At 41.2% G+C, this 20,907-nt stretch overlaps 1 protein-coding gene across 12 annotated transcripts in view; it reads left to right on the top strand.

Annotated features, from left to right (window-relative positions):
* The window catches only part of HMBOX1 (homeobox containing 1), a 167,364-nt gene extending 155,015 nt beyond the window's left edge, over positions 1-12,349 (top strand). Inside the window, exons 7-11 of one of the 12 annotated variants that reach the window (XR_012498141.2) lie at positions 6,799-6,881; positions 8,448-8,543; positions 9,377-9,465; positions 10,548-10,649; positions 11,434-11,572. Coding sequence is in view for 9 of the 12 variants with exons in the window: in XM_019733203.3 (XP_019588762.1) it covers positions 6,799-6,881; positions 8,448-8,543; positions 9,371-9,465; positions 9,704-9,775; positions 11,434-11,571 (484 nt within the window). In the remaining 3 variants the exon portion in view is untranslated. Of the gene's footprint in view, positions 1-6,798; positions 6,882-8,447; positions 8,544-9,370; positions 9,466-9,703; positions 9,809-10,547; positions 10,650-11,433 lie in introns of all 12 variants that reach the window. The other 11 variants (XR_012498140.2, XR_002137473.3, XM_019733203.3 and 8 more) reach the window with 11 other exon arrangements.
* The last annotated feature ends 8,558 nt before the right edge of the window (positions 12,350-20,907 follow it).

Raw genomic sequence — 20,907 nt, 5'->3', positions numbered from 1 at the left:
GCCTCTTCTTCAATTTTTTGGAAGAGTTTGAGCAGGACAGGTATTAGCCTCTTTAAAGGTTTGGTAGAATTCACTAGTAAAGTCATCTGGTCCCAGACTTTTGCTTTTGGAAAGGTTTCGGATGACTGATTCAATTTCCTTGCTGGTGATCAGTCTATTTAGATTTTCCAATTCTTCGTGATTCAGCCTAGGAAGTCTATATGTTTTTAAGAACTTGTCCATTTCTGCTAGGTTGTTGATTTTGGTGGCATATATAGTCCTTCATAGTATTCTTGGATGATCCTTTGTATTTCTGTGGCATCCATGATAACTTCCCCTCTTTCATTTCTGATTTTGTTTATTAGTGTCTTTTCTCTTTTTATCTTAGTGAGTCTGGCCAAGGGTTTGTCACTTTTGTTAATCTTTTCAAAGAACCAACTCTTTGTCACATTAATTTTTTCTATTGTCTTTTTGTTCTCTATTTCATTTAGTTCTGCTCTGATTTTTATTATTTCCTTTCTTCTACTGACCTTGGGTTTCATTTGTTCTTCTTTTTCTAGTTCTTTAAGGTGTAGTGTGAGGTTATTTATTTGGGATTTTTCTTGTTTCTTGAGATAGGCCTGTAATGACATAAATTTCCCTCTTAAAACTGCTTTTGCTGCATCCCCCAAATTTTGGTAGGATGTATTTTCATTCTCATTTGTTTCTATATATCTTTTGATCTCTCTTCTTATTTCTTCTTTGACCCAGTTGTTCTTTAAAAGTATTATTTAATCTCCATGTATTGGTGGTTTATCCTGCCTTTTTTTTTTTTTTTTTTTTTTTTGCAGTTGACATCCAATATCAAAGCCTTGTGATAAGAAAATATGCTTGGTATGATTTCAATCTTCTTAAATTTGCTGAGGCTAGTTTTATGTCCCAATAGATGGTCTGTCCTTGAGAGTGTTCTATGTACACTAGAAAAAAATACATAGTCGGATATTTTAGGATGAAGTGCTCTATAAATGTCAATTATGTCCATTTCATCTAATGTGTCATTTAGGGCTGCTATTTCATTATTTATTTTCTGTTTGGATGATCTATCCATAGCTGTCAATGATGTATTTAGGTCCCCTAGTGTAATTGTGTTTTGGTCAATTTCTCCCTTTAGTTCTATTAGTAGTTGCTTGGTATATTTCAGTGCTCCCTGATTGGGGACATAAACATTGATGACTGTTATGTCTTCTTGTTGTATAGTCCCCTTTACCATTATGAAATGTCCATCTTTGTCTCTTGTTACCTTTTTCACCCTGAAGTCTGTTTCATCTGATATCAGTATGGCTACACCTGATTTTCTCTGGATGTCATTTGCTTGGAGTGTCAATTTCCACCCTTTCACTTTGAGTCTATGTTTGGCCTTGTAGCTGAGACATGTCTCTTGGAGACAGCATATGGTTGGGTTTCATTTTTTGATCCAATCTGCTACTCTGTACCTCTTTATTGGTGAGTTCAGTCCATTTACATTTAGGGTGATTATTGATATGTGAGGATTTCCTATCATTCTATCTTTAGCTTTCTGGTAAGACTGTGTCTCCATTGTTTCTATGCCTTTTTGTTGTTGTCTGTTATTTCTGGGTTGTGGTATTCTATGATTTTTCACTGTTTCTTCTTTTATTACCGTATATATTTCAGTTCTAGGTTTTTTTGAGTGGTTACCATTAAGTTTATGTGAAAGAAAGTTTGATATTTAGAGTATTCCATTTTCTTCAGCATGCTTACTTTCTCCATTCCCATATTCTGGTTTAGGACTTACTCTCCCCCTTTTATGTTTTGGTTGCCACAAATTGTCCTGTTGATGGTGGTCAAATAGCATCCTTCAGTATTTCTTGTAGTGCAGGTTGTATGTTAGAAAATTCCCTCAGCTTCTGTATGTCTAAAAAGGGCTTTATTCCTCCTTCATATCTAAAGGATATCGTTGCTGGATATATTATTCTTGGCTCATAATTTCTCTCTTTCAATAGTTTGAATATTTGGTTCCACTCCCTCCTTGCTTGAGAGTTTCTGCTGAAAAATCTGATGATATTCTAATGGGCTTTCCGTTGTAGGTTACCGTCTTCTTTTCCCTGGCTGTCTTGAGGATTCTTTCTTTGTCATTGATTTAACGTCCATATTTTGAACTTAGGTCTACTCCTCAAACACAGTACCTTATTCATATTCATATAATACATATTTATTAACGATTTTGTTTCCTGGCCTACCTTTGTCTTTCCTAAAAACTCTTCTACTTTACATCAATATCGTGTGTCTGCCACCCCCACCCCCAGAAAAAGTTTTAAGAGCTTTGCAATGAAAAGTTTTAATAATTAAAACTTAAATACTTTAAACTTAAATATTTACCATGAGGTATCTTAAAATATGTCATTTTGTCAGTTTAGACTGTACCGTCTATCTTGAAATAATATTTTTAAGCATTAAATCATTGAAAGAGAAAAAGATGAAAGTTGTACTCATAGTGCAATGTATATACCCACTGTGAAGTAGCACATTGTGATTAAATTAATGTTTTCAATGGGCCTATATATGTTAATTATTTTTTAAAAAATAGTTCTTTAAGAAGAAAGGATTAAATTTCAGGTGTAGAGATTTAACACTATAGTGAATGAATTCTTATATTCTCGAACTTTTGATTTGGAAGAAATTTTTTATTTATTTTTACTCTGATCTTCATTTTATATAGACCCTAAAAATACAGATTAAAAATGATTTTTAAAACTTTTTAACTCAAGTCATTTATGTCATGAATAATTACAAATACTAATTTAGCTTCCAAAAATAATATGGCTTTATTCTTTTCATCCCTAGAATAGCAATCACAGGCCTAATATTTATGCTGCTCCAAATACACTTTCTAAACATATATTGTTTATAGAGTTGTATTAATCATTAAATTAGTTCTTAATTGTTTCAGTGTTTTCCCAGTTTTTATTGAAATTTATAAAAATAGCATATGTTCATTTTAAAAATGCAAAGTATATAAAACACAATATGAAAATCAATCTTAATTACCACCAACATTCCCCTGTCTTCCACTCACCCCCAGTATTTGTAACAGTTGAGACCCTATTGCAATAACTCTCTGCCCCTGGTTGTCAACAGTTCATTACAGTGATATCCATTGCTTTTGGAGACCGCTATCCTGGGTTGGTGGTAACTTTGTTCATCATTATTTACTTGTCAACATTATCATCAATGAGATGTGCATATAAGGATTAGTCAGACTTGCACCTTGGCCTCAGATGGCTTTCAGTGTAGTAGGAAAGAGATATATATACTGTGTTTCCCCTAATGTAAGACCCAGTCTTACATTAATTTTTGCTCAAAAAATTAAAAATAGAACTACCATATGACTCAGTAATTCCACTTCTGAGAAGAAATCCATAACACTAATTCGAAAAGACACTGCAGTTTTTTGTTCATTGCTGCATTATTTACAATAGCCAAGACATGGAAGCAACCATCGATAGACAAATTGATAAAGATGTGGTTTATACTGTGTTTCCCCGAAAATAAGACCTAACCAGAAAATAAGCCCTAGCATGTTTTTCAGGATGACATCCCCTGAACATAAGCCCTAATGCGTCTTTTGGAGCAAAAATTAATATAAGACCCGCTCTTATATTCGGGGAAATACGGTATATGTTATAGAATGGAATATTATTCAGCCATAAAAAGATTGAAATCTCACCATTTGCAACAACACGGATGGACCTAGAGTATCATGTTAACTGAAATAAGTCAGACAAAGACCAATACCATATGATTTCACTTATATGTAGAATCTAAAAAACAAAGTAAATAAACAAAAAAATAAAAACTCATACAGAGAACCAATTGATGGTTGCCAATGGGAGGGGGACTGGGGGAATGGGTAAATAAGGTGAAGGGCAAGAAGTACAAATTGCCAGCTACAAAAATAGTCATGGGGATGTAAGGTACAGCCTAGGGGATATATCATTAATGTAATAACTGTATTTTGTCAGATGGATACTAGATTACTTCATAAGTTATATGGATGTCTAATCACTATGTTGTACACCTGAAAGTAATATAATATTGTATGTCAACTGTAATTGAAAATTTTTTTTAACAAAATAAAGGACTAAAATGAGGGACCCAGTTAAGATTGAAAAGCGTGGGTTTTTAAAGAAACCAATTGACTCTATTTAATGACTTTGTCCAGGAACACTTGGTACCCTGAAAGAAAGATGGAAGAAAAGAAGTGGAAGGTGTTTTCTGCAGGATAGGAGATTGGCTGGATAGGTATGGTGGAGGGACAGAAAAACGAAATAAGTTTCTTCTTCGGGATACTGTTGATTTGGCTCACCCTGGCGTGATGACTAAGAAATGAGAGGGGAAGCCAGCAGAATAATAAACAGATTTTTCTTTTAACGTTATGGGGAATGTTAAAGGGATTTGAAGTTATAAAGAAGGTGAAGAACAGTTTGAAAAGGAGGAGTAAGTAAGTAGAAAGTTGATTGGGGAATTTCAGAATTTATGGAGGTAAAATTCTGAGGATTGTATCCAGAAAATGTACTGTCCTTCTAAAACACAGATGGGAACATAATCTCTTTGTGGCTTGAAAGCCTCTGTTTCAGGGTGAAGTCGTCACTAAAAGTACAGACCAGGCTCATCACAACCTAGCCCCATCCTGCTTTTCCAGGCAAACACGTCTTCATTTTTTTCTTGTGAACCCTATATTCTAACCACACTGAATAAACTCTTCTGTCTGCCTGGAATCATAAAGGCTGTTACCTACTTTGCCTTTGCACCTGCTGTTCCCCTTACCTGAAATGCTCTTCCTGCTCTTCTTTGCCTTGTAAACTCCTGCCCATCTTCCAGACCTAACTCAGATGGCACTCCCTCTGCCCAGTCCGTCCAGGCCCCTGCGAACAACACTGGGCACGTCTTTGTTTGCTCCCACCATACTGTTTATAAAGGCACCCTGTGGAATTCAGCACAGTACGCCAATTTGTGTCTCTCTCCAGCAGAGTGAATTCCTTGAAGCCAGAACCTATCTAATTCTCTTCTTTACCATAGTGCGAGCACATAATATTAGGGGTTTAATATCTGCTTTTGTTGTCTTTGTTGTTGAATTTGAAATGAATGAGCTAATGCAGTGCCTCTCGTATGTTAGTGCATTGGAATCACCTGAGATCCTGTTAAAATCCAAGTTCCGATTTAGTCTGAGATTCTACCTTTCTAACAAGCTCCCAGGTGAGGCCAATGCTTCTGGTTCATGGAACTAATCTAGGGAGTCTTTGCCCAAGTGAATAGCGGAAAGGGAGTAAAGACAGAGGTGAGTGGGAATGTGGCAGCAGAGCAGTTATAGGGACAGAGACTTGAAAAAAAAATTGTTACTATAAACCCTGGGGTCCTGAAAGTGACAGCAGAAAATCACATGGGAAGAGATGGTTAAATCATGGCATAAATCATGGCATAAAGCAGGAGACCTTGTGGAGGACAGTAGTTGACAAGACTGGGATGAGTTCTCTGACTTACGTTTTAGAAAAGGAGAGGTGGTTCTGTGCTGGCAGCTGCTGTGTTGGAACTGCTGCCGAGGAAGCTCTCCATGGAGACGGTGGGAGGAAGAGGAGTGGAGGTGTCAGAAGTCGGGTTTGGGGGTTCACAGGAAGGGTTGGGGCCTCCGGTGTTTATTCTCAGTAGAGTGGCATTTCCACCAATGCCGACAGGAGGGTGAGGAAATGGAGAAAGCTGCATTCTAGGGGAGGGAAGCCCCTAAAGTAGGGGGAGGTATGAGATTTTGACAAGGGATCATTTCCCGATTTTAAGTTTCCAGATTCAAAGTATGAAAATTCTTTTTCTTTTTTTAAACTCATAAGATGACAGAAAAAGTACCACTAATAAACTTTTCTGTTCTCACATATAGTCCCACAGGTCTGATAATGCTAAGGACGGGTTCAGGAACCTAATTTCTTTTAAGTGCTATTGTACAGAAGGAATATATGCTTTTTTAACATAGGAGAAAAAGCAAAAATAAATGTTTAAACCTCCTCCTACTGATCCCATCCCCCCACAATGAAATAATCAATACTTACAGCCTGGTGTGTTTCTAGCTTTTATCCATGCAAATTTATGTGCACATTGACAGGAATTGTTCAAGTTCCGTAATAGCATTTTTGCCTGCACATTATTCTGCAGATTGTTTTTCTCACTTAGGAATGTGTCATAAACATCCCTCCAGGTCAATGGATAGAGCTCTAACTTATTTTTTTTCCTATATTTTTCCCCATTTTTAAATAGCTGTGTATAAATATAGATATCCCATAATTTGTTCTGCCATTCTCCTACTGATGGAAAATTGGGTCATTTCCAGTTTTTGCTTCTACAAACAATATGACACACACAGAAAGTCCTATTGTTCCCAGTGCCTCAGTCACAGAACTCCCTGATTTCAGCCAGCCATACGTATCACAAGTAACTTTTATATCAAGGACATTTTTTAAAGAAGCATAGCAGTAGCTACACCTGTGCTATCCAGTATAGTAGCCACTCATCTCATTTAGCTATTTACATTTAAATTTGCTGAAATGAAATCAAATTAAAAATTCACTTCCTCAGTCACATCAGCCTCATTTCAAGTGCTCAGCAACCACACGTGAGTAGTGGGTACCGCATTGGACAGTACCGAACAGACCACTTCCATCCTCACAGAGAATTCCATTGGATAGCCTGGACTAGACACTCTCCTGTTACATCCTATGTAATGAGAGCTCATTTGAAAAAGTACAAACTCTCTGTTTTAATTGGTTGCCTCTGCAGTTACTTCAATGAGAATCAATATCCAGATGAAGCAAAGAGAGAAGAAATTGCAAATGCTTGCAATGCAGTTATACAGAAGCCAGGTAAGCAGCACTTTGCTCTGTGGTGACGCTCTCAGCTTCAGGTAATCATTTAGGACACTAAATCTCCTCTTACTCGTCCCAACTGGGTGCTCTCAGCGCCACCTGTGCCATCCTCCTGTGGACACTCACTGCCCTGTCCTGGTCAAACCATACGTCTTGGGGATGTGATTTTGCTACTCCAAAACACATGTCCTCATGGGAAAGTTTCCAGGGGGTGTCGCTGCTTAACATATGAGACTTTGAAATTATTTTTTAAAGACTATAGATTTCTTTTTCTAAAAATAAAGCACAAATACATCAATTACAAAATAATTTTAGTTTGAAATATTTAAGCAGGGTTTGTTAATGAAAAGATTAATTTTTTTAAATAATTTTAAATTGTATAATTCTATACTGCTGTTTGAAGAAAGAACTCTTTTTGGGATCAGCTTCTGTCTCCTCCCCACGTCAGCATGACTTCTGCTTAGCTGGGAAGAATTTAGGGTAATTCCATTCTGAATTCCTGCTGTTCCTAAGCACGCCAGCCGAGCCACGTAAACGCTCATGTCTTTTCTCCATGTGCAAAGATATTCCACATTTTACGGTCTTGTTACCAGAAACCATTTTCAGTTAAGATGAGCCAATCGATCTTCATTTGGCCGGTTAATTTGATTGGCTTAAAGGCTATAAATGAAAGTATCAATGCTTTGTAATAATTAAATTATAATTTATTATCCCTTCGCTAGAAGCCAGACTGCTAGCAATTGAGATCCTACATACTCAGCTCCAACGACATCTAAACCCTTATTTCACACGAGCCAGAGTCCCGGCCCTAAGGCTACAGGAATTCAAACTCTTCCTGAAAAACACTGTACCCCTAAATCATTAAGGCCCTCAACTGTTTTTCAGTTTCTCCACGCACTGTGGATTCAAAGCTGAAACAGAAAAGAACAGGGGAGAAGGGAATGGTACAGGTGGGTGCTTGTACCCACCATAGCAAGCATGGTGCTATTCCTAAAAAGTCGCATCTGACAGGAAAGAATAAATCTAAAATGCAACCTGAATTGTGCTGTGTTCCAGCATACTTACAGTAATGGATTGTCACACTGACCTTTAGTCTCCCAAGAAAACGTGAATAATATCTTCTGTCTTAAGACAACAGGAAACTAGTTAATACAAAGTCTTAAAGGTGTAAGTAAACTTCAGCTATCTGGAAACTTGATTAAAGAATAACATATTCATCTAATCTCCGTGTGCGATCATGTGAAGGTCAAACCCTAGCAGACTGACTTTGTGGGATTCTTTAATATTGTTTAATATTGGAATTCTTTCATGGTGTGTGGCTTTCTAAATTGAAGCATTTTATGTGACTAGTTGCTGTCTGTGTAGTTACGTTTATTCAATGATAATTTGAGTATGAACATAGTACAAGGTAATGCAAAAAAAAAAAAAAAAAAAAAAAAAATCCCCCCGTATCTGTTATTCCAGTAATAAATGCAATCAAAAGAACTCTTAAAAAGAAAAGTATTATCCCTTAAAATTGGTCTCAGATACAGATTATCTGAATTTTATCACATACATTCACAGGCAAAAAACTGTCAGATCTGGAACGAGTTACCTCCCTGAAAGTATATAATTGGTTTGCTAACAGACGGAAGGAGATCAAGAGGAGAGCCAATATCGGTAATGTATCAGAGAGGCTGCTTTCTCCTTTCACAGTTACCGGCCTGTACTTGAGAGTGATTTCAGCTCAGAACTGCAGGTCTAAGTTATCCTAAACATTAAAGCCTAATAACAATTGCCCTGGTGTTTCTCTTCATTGTATTTTTAATAACCAAAGGTTAGTATTATTTACACTATTTATATTATAATAATAATGGCATTATTATTTCTAAAACTCATTGCTTTTAATGTTCTGGGATCTAGAATTAGACACGGTCTCTGAGCAATTACTCCTGTGGTGCATATTACAGATACTTGTAAGGTCTCGAGAGGGAGGGAATGTGATACCCTAAGCTTCTTTGTTATCGCTGGGCTATGACGTCAGTATTAAGAAACATCTGATTATTAGAATTGGAATGAAAGAAACTTAGCAGACATGACACATAGCAAAAGGCAGAGATTTTTAAAAAAGAGCCTTTAAGAAACGTGAATTGATGCGATTGGGGTGGGGGATTGGTTTTGAGCTTCTAAAATTGTATCTCACTTATAAACTTAACCCCTCTTCATCACTGCAAATCTCAAGCACTGTACAGAACCCCAAGACAGGAGGGCTATCTAACAGTCAGCCAGACGCCCAGCCGCAGGGGCTCCAGAATGGCGGACGTGTTCACCCCCACCCTCCTCACCCCCACCTTTGTGCGGCTGCAGCTTAAAAGAAACAAAACGCAGAGCCATCTAGGTTCTTCTTTACTGACATTCTAATTTCCTCAGCACAGAAATTAATTCAGTGCTTAGGCCCTTATGATGATGTAACAGATAATTTAGGGATCTATTTGCTTTTTTCGAAGAAGCAGCAATCCTGGAGAGTCATGGGATAGATGTACAGAGTCCGGGCGGCCATTCCAACAGTGATGACGTGGACGGAAATGACTACTCAGAGCAGGTGAGCAGCTGAGTGTGTGTTCTGGGCCACAGAGTGGGTGGGACAGCATGCCAGCTCAGTGCTGTGAGTGCGTGTGGTACTGGGTGGGGGAGAGGAGACAATCTGATGTCCCTCCACTGTGCTCATGTGACTAGTTAGATTTTCATGTCATTAGAAAGGAATGTGGTAAGATTCAGTTGTCCTGTTGAATGTGTGAGAAATCGTTATTCACCCACATGGATTTATTGTCATACAACAGGATACTTGGCAAGTACGCAATGGGGAGGAGGAGGAGGGAAGAAGTTCAGAGGGAGGCAGAGAAGCAGAGAAGGTAGAAGAAGAGAGGAGGATCTGATCCAAACAAGCAAGTTACACCATTCACCACACACACACTCGATGTTTGAGAGATACTAGGGGCAACTGGGTAGCTGTGGTCCGTGCCTCAGACGTGCACCAGCACAGCACACCGTGCCAGGTCCCACCCACTGCGGCCCCTCTGCCGAGACCAGTGCCTCTGCCCGAGTCTCCGGCACATGGACACACACCTCCTCTCATCAATGCATGTCTCTCACCTCACCCTGACTTACTCTTCATTGCTTGGGGGGAAAAATATATTTAACTGTAGCCACTGGATGGAAAAATTCAGTAACTAAGAAGGTGGGAATTTTTCCCCCCACATACCTGGTGACAGGTTTCACTAAAATTTTTATAGGATTTTAAGATTCATTTCCATTTGGAATATGGTGTCTTCTCCTAAAGCCCTGAGAGGCACCCCTTTTCCTTGCTCCTCAGCCAGCTCTTCAATGCAGCCTGCTGTGTTTTCCTTGTGCCCACCCCAGCCTCTGTTTACCATCGTCAGCGCAGATACTGCAGCGTGCATGCAACTCCTTGCCAGTCCTTCCTAAACTCTTCCGACCAGTCCATGAAAATGAGAATGAAACAGCGATGCCGGCACTTCCAAGGGTTACCTTTTTCTCTTTAGGGCTCCAATCATAGCACCACATTTGACTCAGAGAATGTTTTGTAAGGCTTTCTAATTGCAAACATTCCTAGTATTTTTCAATCTACCAATGTAGATGGATCATTTCCATCTTTTTTTCCAGATGCCCTAAGGGCAGCACATCCCACGATCCCACGCTTTTTTCCCGAAGGGACTTACCCTTTCCAAAGCTTTTTGATGCAGAGTTCCCCTGAAGACGTGACAGGTGAGAAACTTCCCCTTACTTGTAACACTGTCTTCAGTGCCTGATGAACATCCTGCAGTGCCAGTTTCTGTCACAGCTTTATTGTTTAGCACCTCAAGCTACGTGTGGGAGGAGAGCCTCGCACCCCCGCTAAGTAAGACACCTCCGCTCCCCTCACACAGCTGCCTTACAGCAGGAGAGCACCACACATTTCCTCCCAGGGCCGTTTCCGGCAGTTACACTTTTGTCCTATTGTAATTGAGAGGTTTTTGTTTTTTGTGGGTCTTTTTTTTGGTTTGGTTTGGTTTTTTTACAAAAATGCATTTTTATTCAAAAGATGTTGGTATCTGTCTAGTTTTTTGTCTAGTTTTCTCAGTTCAGTAGAGAGATACCGTAAATTCTGATAATCTCTTTGTAGGAGTACCAGCCAATCTAGAATGTAATAGCTCGCTAGTATGGCTTTCAGTGACTAGTGCTGTGTTTTTTGCAAAACTGGAATGACCCAGGTTTGCTGATCCTCACTAGCCATCTTTCTGAAAGAAGGAATAAAATTCTCAGCAAGGAAAGAAAACATTTTCATGCTTATTTGTTGAATCATAAAAATGTCAACTGGACGTTGCTGGACCTATATCCATTCAGTGTCTACTTAAATACATTTCGCCTCCACTCTGTCATGAGCCCCCCCCACTCTATTTCCTCCCACAGATGTTCTGCCTCCCCTTGCCCCACCCAGCATGCCTTCCTCTGAGCTAGAGAATTTTACCAGGCCACTAATAACATGTCTTCCTTGTTTCTGCACATCTAGGATGACAGCACTAGCCATAGTGACCACCAAGACCCCATCTCATTAGCAGTGGAAATGGCAGCAGTCAACCACACGATCTTGGCCTTGGCCCGACAAGGAGCCAACGAAATCAAGACAGAGGCCCTGGATGACGACTGATTAGGGAGGGGTGAACGTGAGACGTTAACTTAGTTTAGACGTAGCACCTTAGCAGACTTTCCTCGGTCTTTAACATGTGTTCTTACAGTATAACTTGCAGTTTCTTGTATGTCAGTTAGCCGTTAGGGTCTTCTTGTTCTGTGAAGATGGCATGGTGCCCTCAGCCTTTGCATATACTCTCTCAGTATTAACTCCTAGTAAATAATAACCAACCAACCAACCAAACTTCCCTCTCCCAGCCCCCAAGGCTAGAAAATCTTGCTGCTCTGTCTTAGCATTCCAAGGAAGTGCTTCCAGGTATTTAGATAGCCCTCAGTTCTCAAATATTAGGCTACGTGTAAAACCTTGGGTACTTTTAGATTCCTGTAACACTAGTCTGTCCCCCTTTTCCTTCCTTAAGACTGATAGGATGCAAGCTGAGGTAGTGTGGCCCAGGACTGACAGACACCATTTGAGGAGTATCCGCAGAGTAAAAGGAACACTAGAATCCCCACCTCAGCGTGGGAATAATTGATTTCCAGCTGCAATAAGCCGTGCCTCATAATAGTCACACTGTGGCTAGATTATACTTCTTTGGGTGCTGTGCTAAGAATGTCAATGGAAAAACTCAATCTCAGATTTTGGTTGATGTTAACATGCCTGACACAGACATCCTTTCCTCTCACAAGCTGTGTGACTTAGTAGATAAAATACTGCCTTCTGCCTTTGGGACCATGATTAAAACAAACAAAAAGACAAAAATAAAAGTCATAAAAAAAATAAAGAAAAAAGAAAAAAATCCAGCTTGACAGGCATTGGAAAAAAAAAACATGAGCTGAATGTCTACTGGAGGCTAAGTCCGGTTCTCAGAACCACTGTGCATTGTATGTGGTCCAGGTACGTGCCTGTCTAGAAAAGTGCTGGAGGTCATCATGGAAGGAAGCAAGATGCTTTGCCTCCTGTCTGTGTCCATCCCCTTTCCCTGCTACCAAAAAAAGTCTTTCAAGGATGGAGCTAAGGTCCAAACTGAGTGAACGGACTTCCAGTCTTTGTATCCATTAACTGGAGCGCCCTCGCTACGAGGGTGATAGAGGACTTACCAGTGGGGCTGTGCTGACTATCACGAATGCAGATACTTTCCTAAACAGGAACAGAAAAGACGGGACATTTGCCGCTCAAGTGGTGGGTCTGCAAAATACGACGGGGTGTGACTGCTTTGGTGTTCTCTTTACTCTGTCCTTGTAGAGGCGTGAAAAGCTATATTTGCTACAGGCAATTTATTTAATAATTGGAAGCCATATTGATAATGGATGTGGTAATATTTGTAAAGTTTAATCTACTTTAAGCGGCAGTAACTAATGGAATTTTTTTCCTTGATCACATATGTAGCACTTTTGTTACTTTTTAAAGATATTTATATTTGATAAATCTTTTTTTCATTTTGAGAACTCAAAATACCAAACAGTGAACTTGCGTTATAAAGTCACCTTGTGATCACCTTGTCATCTAGTAGCAAAATGATGAACTATTCATGCATCAAAGAAAATTACATCTGCTGGCCTTGTATGAAAATGATCTCTTGGCACCCCGATTAAATGACACACTGTCACTGGGGGTAAGAGCTAACAAGCCTTCAGTGCATCAGCATAGGGTGTGTCTGCCAGAGGCACAACTGCTGTATATTTTCTGCCTCGGTCCATCTCTCCCTTCTGTGTACAATGAAGCCTTGTTTAAAGGGGAATCTGGGGCTGGCTATTTAAGCAGAGCTTCTGTCTTTTTGTCCATTGCCTGCAAACGATTTCCAAGATAGAAGGAAGGTGCCGTTTCCTTACCTCCTCATCCGTCAAATGTATTATTCGACTTAAAACCATTGAGAGAGAGTGAGACTTACTTTGTCTTCGTTTTTCCCTTTCCCGTTAGTGAGATATTGCATATCCGCCAGTTTTGAGCTGGTCTAACTCTCCTGAAGGCACACGCTGACGAGCCTGTCTCTATATCTGTTAATCCTACTTACGTCGGTGTGAGGAAGCCTTTGGGGGGGCATGAAGATGCCACCTTGTATGGGTCTGTGACTTCAAAGAGCTGTCGGCAGGGCTGGGGCCTGCTCTTGTCCATGGATTTCAGGGGGAAAATGTATATACTTTTTCAGCTTCCAAGAATTGGAGTAGAACTTTTCTGTTTTACTGTATTACTTGAACCAACAAATTCAAGAGTAGCATTTGTTATTCTCAGGAATGATCCCCCAGTCATTTTCTTTCTTGGTGTGTTTGACTTTTTATTTCAATTAGGAGATTGTCTTATCTTCTTTTCCTTTTATATTACTTAGAAGAAATAGAACATATTGTATCTTTCCATTTTGGTGTAATTTCGTTGGCTTATTCTTGGCTGAATCAGAAAGAAAAGGAGAGAAAAATACACTGTCTGACAAGCCACATCCATGATTTATTGTAAGGAGATTATAATTGATAGCTTCTTTATGATGGGGTTGCTAGTATCATTTGTTCTTGCTGGTCTTTTTAAAGAAACAGACTCAAACTGTTAAGACAGTTTCAGTTTCTAAAGAACTACAGTGATTGCCAGAGAAAAGCTAAAAGGTTTCATTGTTTTAAGACCTTTAAGGAAGGGAAAAATAAAAAACAAAACGAAAGAAGGAAGGAGAGCGAGTATCCATGAAGGCAGTACTAGATCCTACCTGGCAATCTGGAAAAAGTGAAGGAATGTATCTACCAGTGTAACAAGGAAAAGAAGGAAAGAATCGTCTACCCAGAATTCTTCTTTAATTAGAGAAGACTGCTGGTCTGCTCTTAAGACCCACTGCCTTACATATAACTTTTGCTTTTTCACCAAGAGTAAAAATTTAGTTCTCTGGGGCCTAGATTTAAACCTGCCATGGGTTTTTGTTTGTTACCGGAGTCAACTCCACGCTCCTGTTCAGGCTGCCTTTTACTATATTGGCATGTGGAGTTGCCACTAATGTGTAATATCTTTGGATGGTAAAGCTTTTTCAGCTTTGAGAGGTGGCATTAAAATAGAAACCCTCAACTGCTCTCTTACTGAAGGGAAAATAACGAGGCTCTTAAAAACTCCCTTGCTGTCTTTTGATTGTTGTGTCCCTCTGTTACTTGATCAGGTACTTTCCTCCACATCCCAGAGGACTGTTTCAGGGGCTGCTCCTCCCTGGGTGAGGAAGGCCAGCGGTGGAGGGTGCAGGAGCCTTGCCCAGCAGTTCATGTAACTTGTCTGTTGTTGCTGGTTTTTTTCAAAAGACTTCATTGAATTACTGTGGTCACATAGGTAAACTTTCTAATCTTCTTAAAACATAGCCTTACAAAGGGACCTTGTCAAGATGGTCCATCCTAATGAGATCTCTGCCCATCTGTTGATAACCTAACATCGGAGGAAAGCCAGTGAGAGCCGTATAGTCCACTCTTATCTGAGACCCTCTAGCGCCAGTCAGGGCCACATAGGCGTCTGGTTCATTTCAGCCAAGCTGGGGATGTTGGAGCACCTCTGAAGGCAGTTTTCTTCACAGTCTTCACCGTTTAAGTGGTAGATAAGTGTGGTTCCCTGTTATCTACCTGTGGAATTTGTACAGTTCCACACATTGTTGCTGGTGGGACATCCCCTGCCCCCACATTTCCATATTCCTTCACAGGAAGAAGGATCCTAAAACAGAAGACCCCTTTAGGGTACCTTTTCCTCTAGCTCAGTAGAGGTGACCATCTAAAAAGACACGAATGAGGGAAGAGCAGCTCTTAAGTCACCGAACTGTGCAAACCCAGTATTCCAGTTCCTTGACTTAAAATGGCAGGCAGCCCAGTGATCAGCGGTAGCTCTCCTGGCGCCAGATATCCAGATGTTTTTTACCTTCAAGGGGTCTACTTATGAAGAGCTTGCAAATACAGTTGTTTCATTTCTCCCTGTTTGGCTTTTGTCCTTATAAACTTCCCTCCTGGGTTCCAACCGTCAGGCACCAAGTGTAGATAGACACTCACTTCATCAGGAATCTCCACCCACGTCCTCTCCATCTGCAAACAACTCTTCCATTTTCCTCTGGGCTCCAACACGAAGACCTCATTTTGCGCTGACTTCTTTGCTGGAATTTTTTGTTTTCCACCGCGGGCAAACTAGGGAGGTATGGTCCATCTCTTCACACAAACACTCTTTCCTGGCTTGCAGCCCATCTTTTTGACCAGCTACATATTCCACTGACCAGCTACGAAACAGTGGAAATAGTCCCTTTCTCATATATGATCCCCCACCCTTGTCCTAAAAATGTGAATTTCAACTCCTTACTCTCTCTTTGGTCTTAAGAAGGGTTGGGTTAGAAGCAGTCTTCCCATTTAACTCATGGCTCTGCCTTTTAAAACTGTTTTTTGTCTTTTTTTGTTTAGAGAACCACCCGAGTATTTTTCCCCCCAATGAGTCTCAGCAGATTCTTAGGCAATAATTTTTCTTGTTGTTGATGATCTCATGCTCAGTAGCTCTCTCCATCGATTGACTAGTCCTGACCCTCTACATTGTGAGTTGGTTTTCTTTGTTAATCTGTGATTTAAATCCGACGTCAGAGTGGTGATAGACTTCGCCATTTTGTTGTGATTATTAGTAATGTTTTACTACTGTACTCATTAGGGCTGCCTGGAGACCAGCCAAATCCATTTATAGCTTTACTGAGCCGGATTTGTTTGTCATGATTTCCCAAGTGAAAGTTGGGCACATTGGCCAGCTCCCGCTGGTGGTATCTTTGTGGGGCGTAGGGGTGGGGTGGGGGGATGCCGTGGGAGTGGGGCAGGGGTGAGAATTCCACAGATAAAACATTCCTTTTTGTGTGCTCTCTAAATAGCAAGGATGTTTACTCAGGATTTGGGGATCAGTTGTCAGCCATGTTGAATTTGGCAAACTGAGCTGCATGCCCTGAAAACCCTCTTACTGTTTCTTAGTTTCCATATGTCTAATTTACGTTACCTAGTAAGATCTAAGTTATCCAGTTGAAAAGATATTGCACCATAATGAGAACGGAAGGTTTTCCCCGGGAGGCAACTATGAATGGCCAGATTATCCTGTGAGGATTTCCCTAACGGCAGTGTGCTGTCAAAGCAGAGGCCCTTTCTTTTTCTGGACTACGGTCTCCTTCATTATATGCCTTTTTTCCGCCCCGCTCCAAAAGACGACTGCCATTTAGGAGAGACTTCCTTACCTACCGCTCTCAGGAGAACTACCATACTAAGGTGGTGGGAAAGGCTTTTTAATACATCCAGCTTACGAGTCTGTTTCCTGATTACAGAAACCCCTCTCGCAAACAGGTTATGTTTGGAAAAGCTGTTCTTAATTCTCTTTACTTATAAACCGAAAGTGATAAGCCACTGCTCTCATCATCTTAGAGAGCCAAGGGTTGACTCCCTGATCTCTGAGACACAACCCTCTTCATATCTGCATACATTCAAAAGCTCGAAGTTTATAAATTGCAATTATTTCCATATCAGCATCATTCTTCTTTCTTGGTAAAGATGAGAAATAGCAGCAAAAAGAAAGCTAACAACCTGAGAAACCCAGTTTCCTATAACATTGGTTTTCTCTTGCAATCAAGAGGGGAAGAAACAGAAGAGTTGAGAGGGAACATTTGGCTGCACCCAAGGATCTTGCCTCCCCTTCTTATTGCCGCCCAAGGAATTCAAGGGTGTCGTAGATGCCCTGGGATTACAAACGTGCATCTCCCTGGACTCCTGTTTTGTATTCTGCACGTGACACTGGAGCCGGGTGATGAGCAGAACTAAATCTAGTTGATTTAGGTGAAAGCTGACTAACCTTACATCCCTGGTAGTTTACACACACTTCACACCATCATCTCATTAGCCAGCTCTCTGATGACAACAAGAAGAATATGTCTGCAGAGGGCTTTGCCTCTGTCTCCCAGTGTCCCTTTTACTTGGCAAGTTTTCGTATCAGTTTGTCCCAGTGTCGTGCCCTCCGGTGGGTGTCTGAACCCCACCGGGCGGCCGGTGGGGGGCCAGCCACTGAGTGTGTGCTGTCGCCACATGTGCCACAGGCTGCCCTGAGCAGGACGCGTGCACACAGCTTGGCTCTCACTTCATACATCTTGGGATGCCTGCTCCCTTGACTGCATTTTCATTCTCTCTCTTTTAAATAAAAGTGGCTCTATACAGCCATAATTAACTCTCAGATTCACATTGGTGTGCTGTGATCAAATGAAGGTTTGCCTGAATCCTTTGAAATTGTAACCATGGTAATTGAGGGGGGTGGCAGAGAATGAATATATAAAAATATAATGACAATTGTTCTGAATGACTGAGTGTCCTCCTGACATGTAATTAGCTGTTTTAGCAAGATGTAGATTGGCATGGTCATAATTAAAAGGATTTCTGTCCTTTATGTGATTGAAAATGGCAGATCTCCCATTCCCTGTTCCCTTTCAGCACTAAAGCTCCCTGGAACATTTGGAACAACAACTCAGTAAACTAAAATAATGACATGGTGTTTGTGTCTTCTCCTAAGTGAAAGAGAAGGGTTTGGAGTTATTTCAGCTTCAAAATGGAAGCCTTTGATTATAGCTCCCCATCTGACGTCTAGATTATTTGAAACTTCTCTGTCACATCCAGTTTCAATCTGTTCCACCTTAAGCAGAAAGTACAGTCAGAATCCCCACTGACACAGCCACTGAAAGGCCTCCAGGTCACTGTCCCACGTGCTAGCCCACTTGTGTTGGCCTGACCTGAGGACAGTGACTGCTTAACAAAACTGCCTAGAATTTTCAATTTTTTTTTTTTTTTGTCATTTGATATTTTCCGTTGCCGTCACCATCAGAAAGTGTTTATCAAACAGGAATTTATACATGAGTTAAATAGGGTTTTCCTCATTGGATCGTGTGACATGAACACATATAAATAAACTAAGACATATAGGCTTTAAACACCTATGTGGCATGAATGGAATATTGATACCATGTTTCCCCAAAAATAAGACCGGGTCTTATATTAATTTTTGCTCCAAAAGACGCATTAGGGCTTATGTTCAGGGGATGTCATCCTGAAAAATCATGCTAGGGCTTATTTTCTGGTTGGGTCTTACTTTTGGGGAAACACGGTATTTGCAATGACCAAAAGTTACTGGGGCCAGAGGACACGCACGAGCTCCAGCCAGGTTTTCTCACTCGCTCTTAGGGCAATTACCAACTTCCTCTTGTCAGCTGCTGCTGTGACCCTGAGTTTTCCCCCCTGTCCTGCTGTGTCAGTGGGACTGTCTGCTTAGCCCTTCTGAGTCCACGTTCTCTCCGTCCCACTTTCTGCCTTTCTATTCAGTCCACCTGTCCCATCGGGCATCATATGGTCTTGACAGTTCCCTGCCCGAGGCCCACTCTTCTCACCCTGAGTCCTCACGCTGGCTGGGAGCTGCTGTGTCACTACCTGGCCTTTCTCTAGAATATGCTTTGTATTTTTTCCATCGTTTGCAGAAGTCTTTATTCAGCTATATGATCGATCAAGAGTATGTCTAGGCAAACAGCAGCACACAGCATCTTGCCAAGTGGCCAGCCATTCACAGCTGCTCCGTTTCCTGGCTGTGTTGGTGGGCCTGCCTCTGAGCGCTTTCTTTCGTCAGGCCTGGACACTCCAGGATTGGTTAGTAGCCACTAAAGGGAAGACAGCGCTTTTGTTCGTATTCTGCTGCTCATCCTTGTACAGGTCTTTTCCCCTCTCCACATCCAGAAGGAGTTCTAACCCAGATGCTAGTTCAACTTCAGTTTCATGAAAATGCTGAGGTAGGCCGCTTCTTTATAACTGTTCTCCTGCCCTACAGCCCCAAACACACACACACACACACACACAGAATTTGGGGCAAGGTTCTACCTTAAGTTTCTTTTATTTTTGTTCCCCTTGAAATACCTAGTCAAATGTCTAGTTGGGCTAGGTCAGGAAAAATAATGCCATAAAAGGTTTTTACTTAGTGCTTCTCTTCCTGTAAGATCTGAAAGTGACTGTGAGACCCCACCCCACATGCCAGCTTTCAAGGTCCAAGTGCAGTCACAGAGGCTTTTCTGTGGGATCCTCTCAGTCTTCTGACAGTTGGAATGACTATGGACTTACGACTCCGAAGAGCAGAGTATCTCATCCCTTTTCTTATTTTCCTAGCTGCTAACAGAAATGCCACGAGAATCGAGAATCTGTCTTAAGATTAGCAATTCTGAGAACTGACTAGATGAGTATAATTCTGTGATTTCTGAGAGATGCATGCATTAAAACAGCAAGCAGAACATTCTGATTATCTGCTTACATTCAAAGAAAATAGAATTATCACTGCAGTTAAAACCTTCTAACGCAATCTGCAGTTTTAGGGGTCAAAGTATTAGATGTGTTGCTTAAGGGATGGTGCTATTTAAAAAGACTGGCGTTGGCCAGACACTTCCCAGATGTTTAAAAAGAGGCCACTTCAGTGATTAAAAAACCCTACACCATATATTCCTGTACCGTCAGCAGCCCTCGCTAACAAAAAAAAGGAAACCAATTCACCAAAATCTGAAAATATAGGTAGTGCTTACCCATGAAATACGTATTTTTTGGAAGAAGAGGCCAGAAGTAAGTTGTTATTACAAGAAACTAAAGATTCCATCATTCTAAATCATACAAGAGACATTCAGAACTCCCGGAGCATTCAAAGCTCACGACACGACAGCTGACGTGTGCTGAGCATGTGCTGTGTGCTGTGCTGAGGGTTTTACTGCCTCGCTTCTCAGATGTGCAGACCCTACACTGAGCTGTACCACTGTAATGGGGTTGAGGGATCGCTACTTACTTCTTTCACCTTAGTAGGATGCTAACCGGCCCTGCTCTGAGTAAAACCACTGCATTTACTGCCATCATCCTTCCCCTCGCATGGGACCACGCTACCCTGATGGTCTGGACACCGAGTGTCCCTTCCCCTGGGCCCTTCTCAGCGATGGTGACAGGGACACTGAGCCTTGGCAGCTGTAACGTGACACCTCTTGTTTCAAGTCTCCGGTCTCCGAGAGTGTGAAGGTCTTGGCTCTCACCGGAAGGAAATGTTCCAGCAGCCTTCTGGTCAGTGCTGAGGGGCACTGGTCTTCCCGGCGCTCCCTGGGTGTGGTCCCAGGGAGCCGAGGCAGAGAATATGAGAACCTCTCACACGTCCTCTTCTCTGTCTCGTCAGCTCTTCTGGCACTTTCTTAGCGCATCCTGCCTGTGCTTAGCGGTGTTTTGCTCAGCCATTGCAACTCATTCCACAGTCCCTTGCCCCTCCCATCATTGTCACAGCGGCCGTGGGGCTGGGCCAGTACTTGTGGAGATGGGAGGCCCTAGAAGGAATTCCAGTATCCGCTCCTGCCCT

The sequence above is a fragment of the Rhinolophus sinicus genome, chromosome 15, assembly GCF_057876585.1.
Source record: "Rhinolophus sinicus isolate RSI-liver-muscle chromosome 15, RSI-T2T, whole genome shotgun sequence".
Classification (NCBI taxonomy): domain Eukaryota; kingdom Metazoa; phylum Chordata; class Mammalia; order Chiroptera; family Rhinolophidae; genus Rhinolophus; species Rhinolophus sinicus.
Note: the sequence above shows the minus strand (reverse complement) of the source record. Positions and strands in the feature narration are given on the sequence as shown.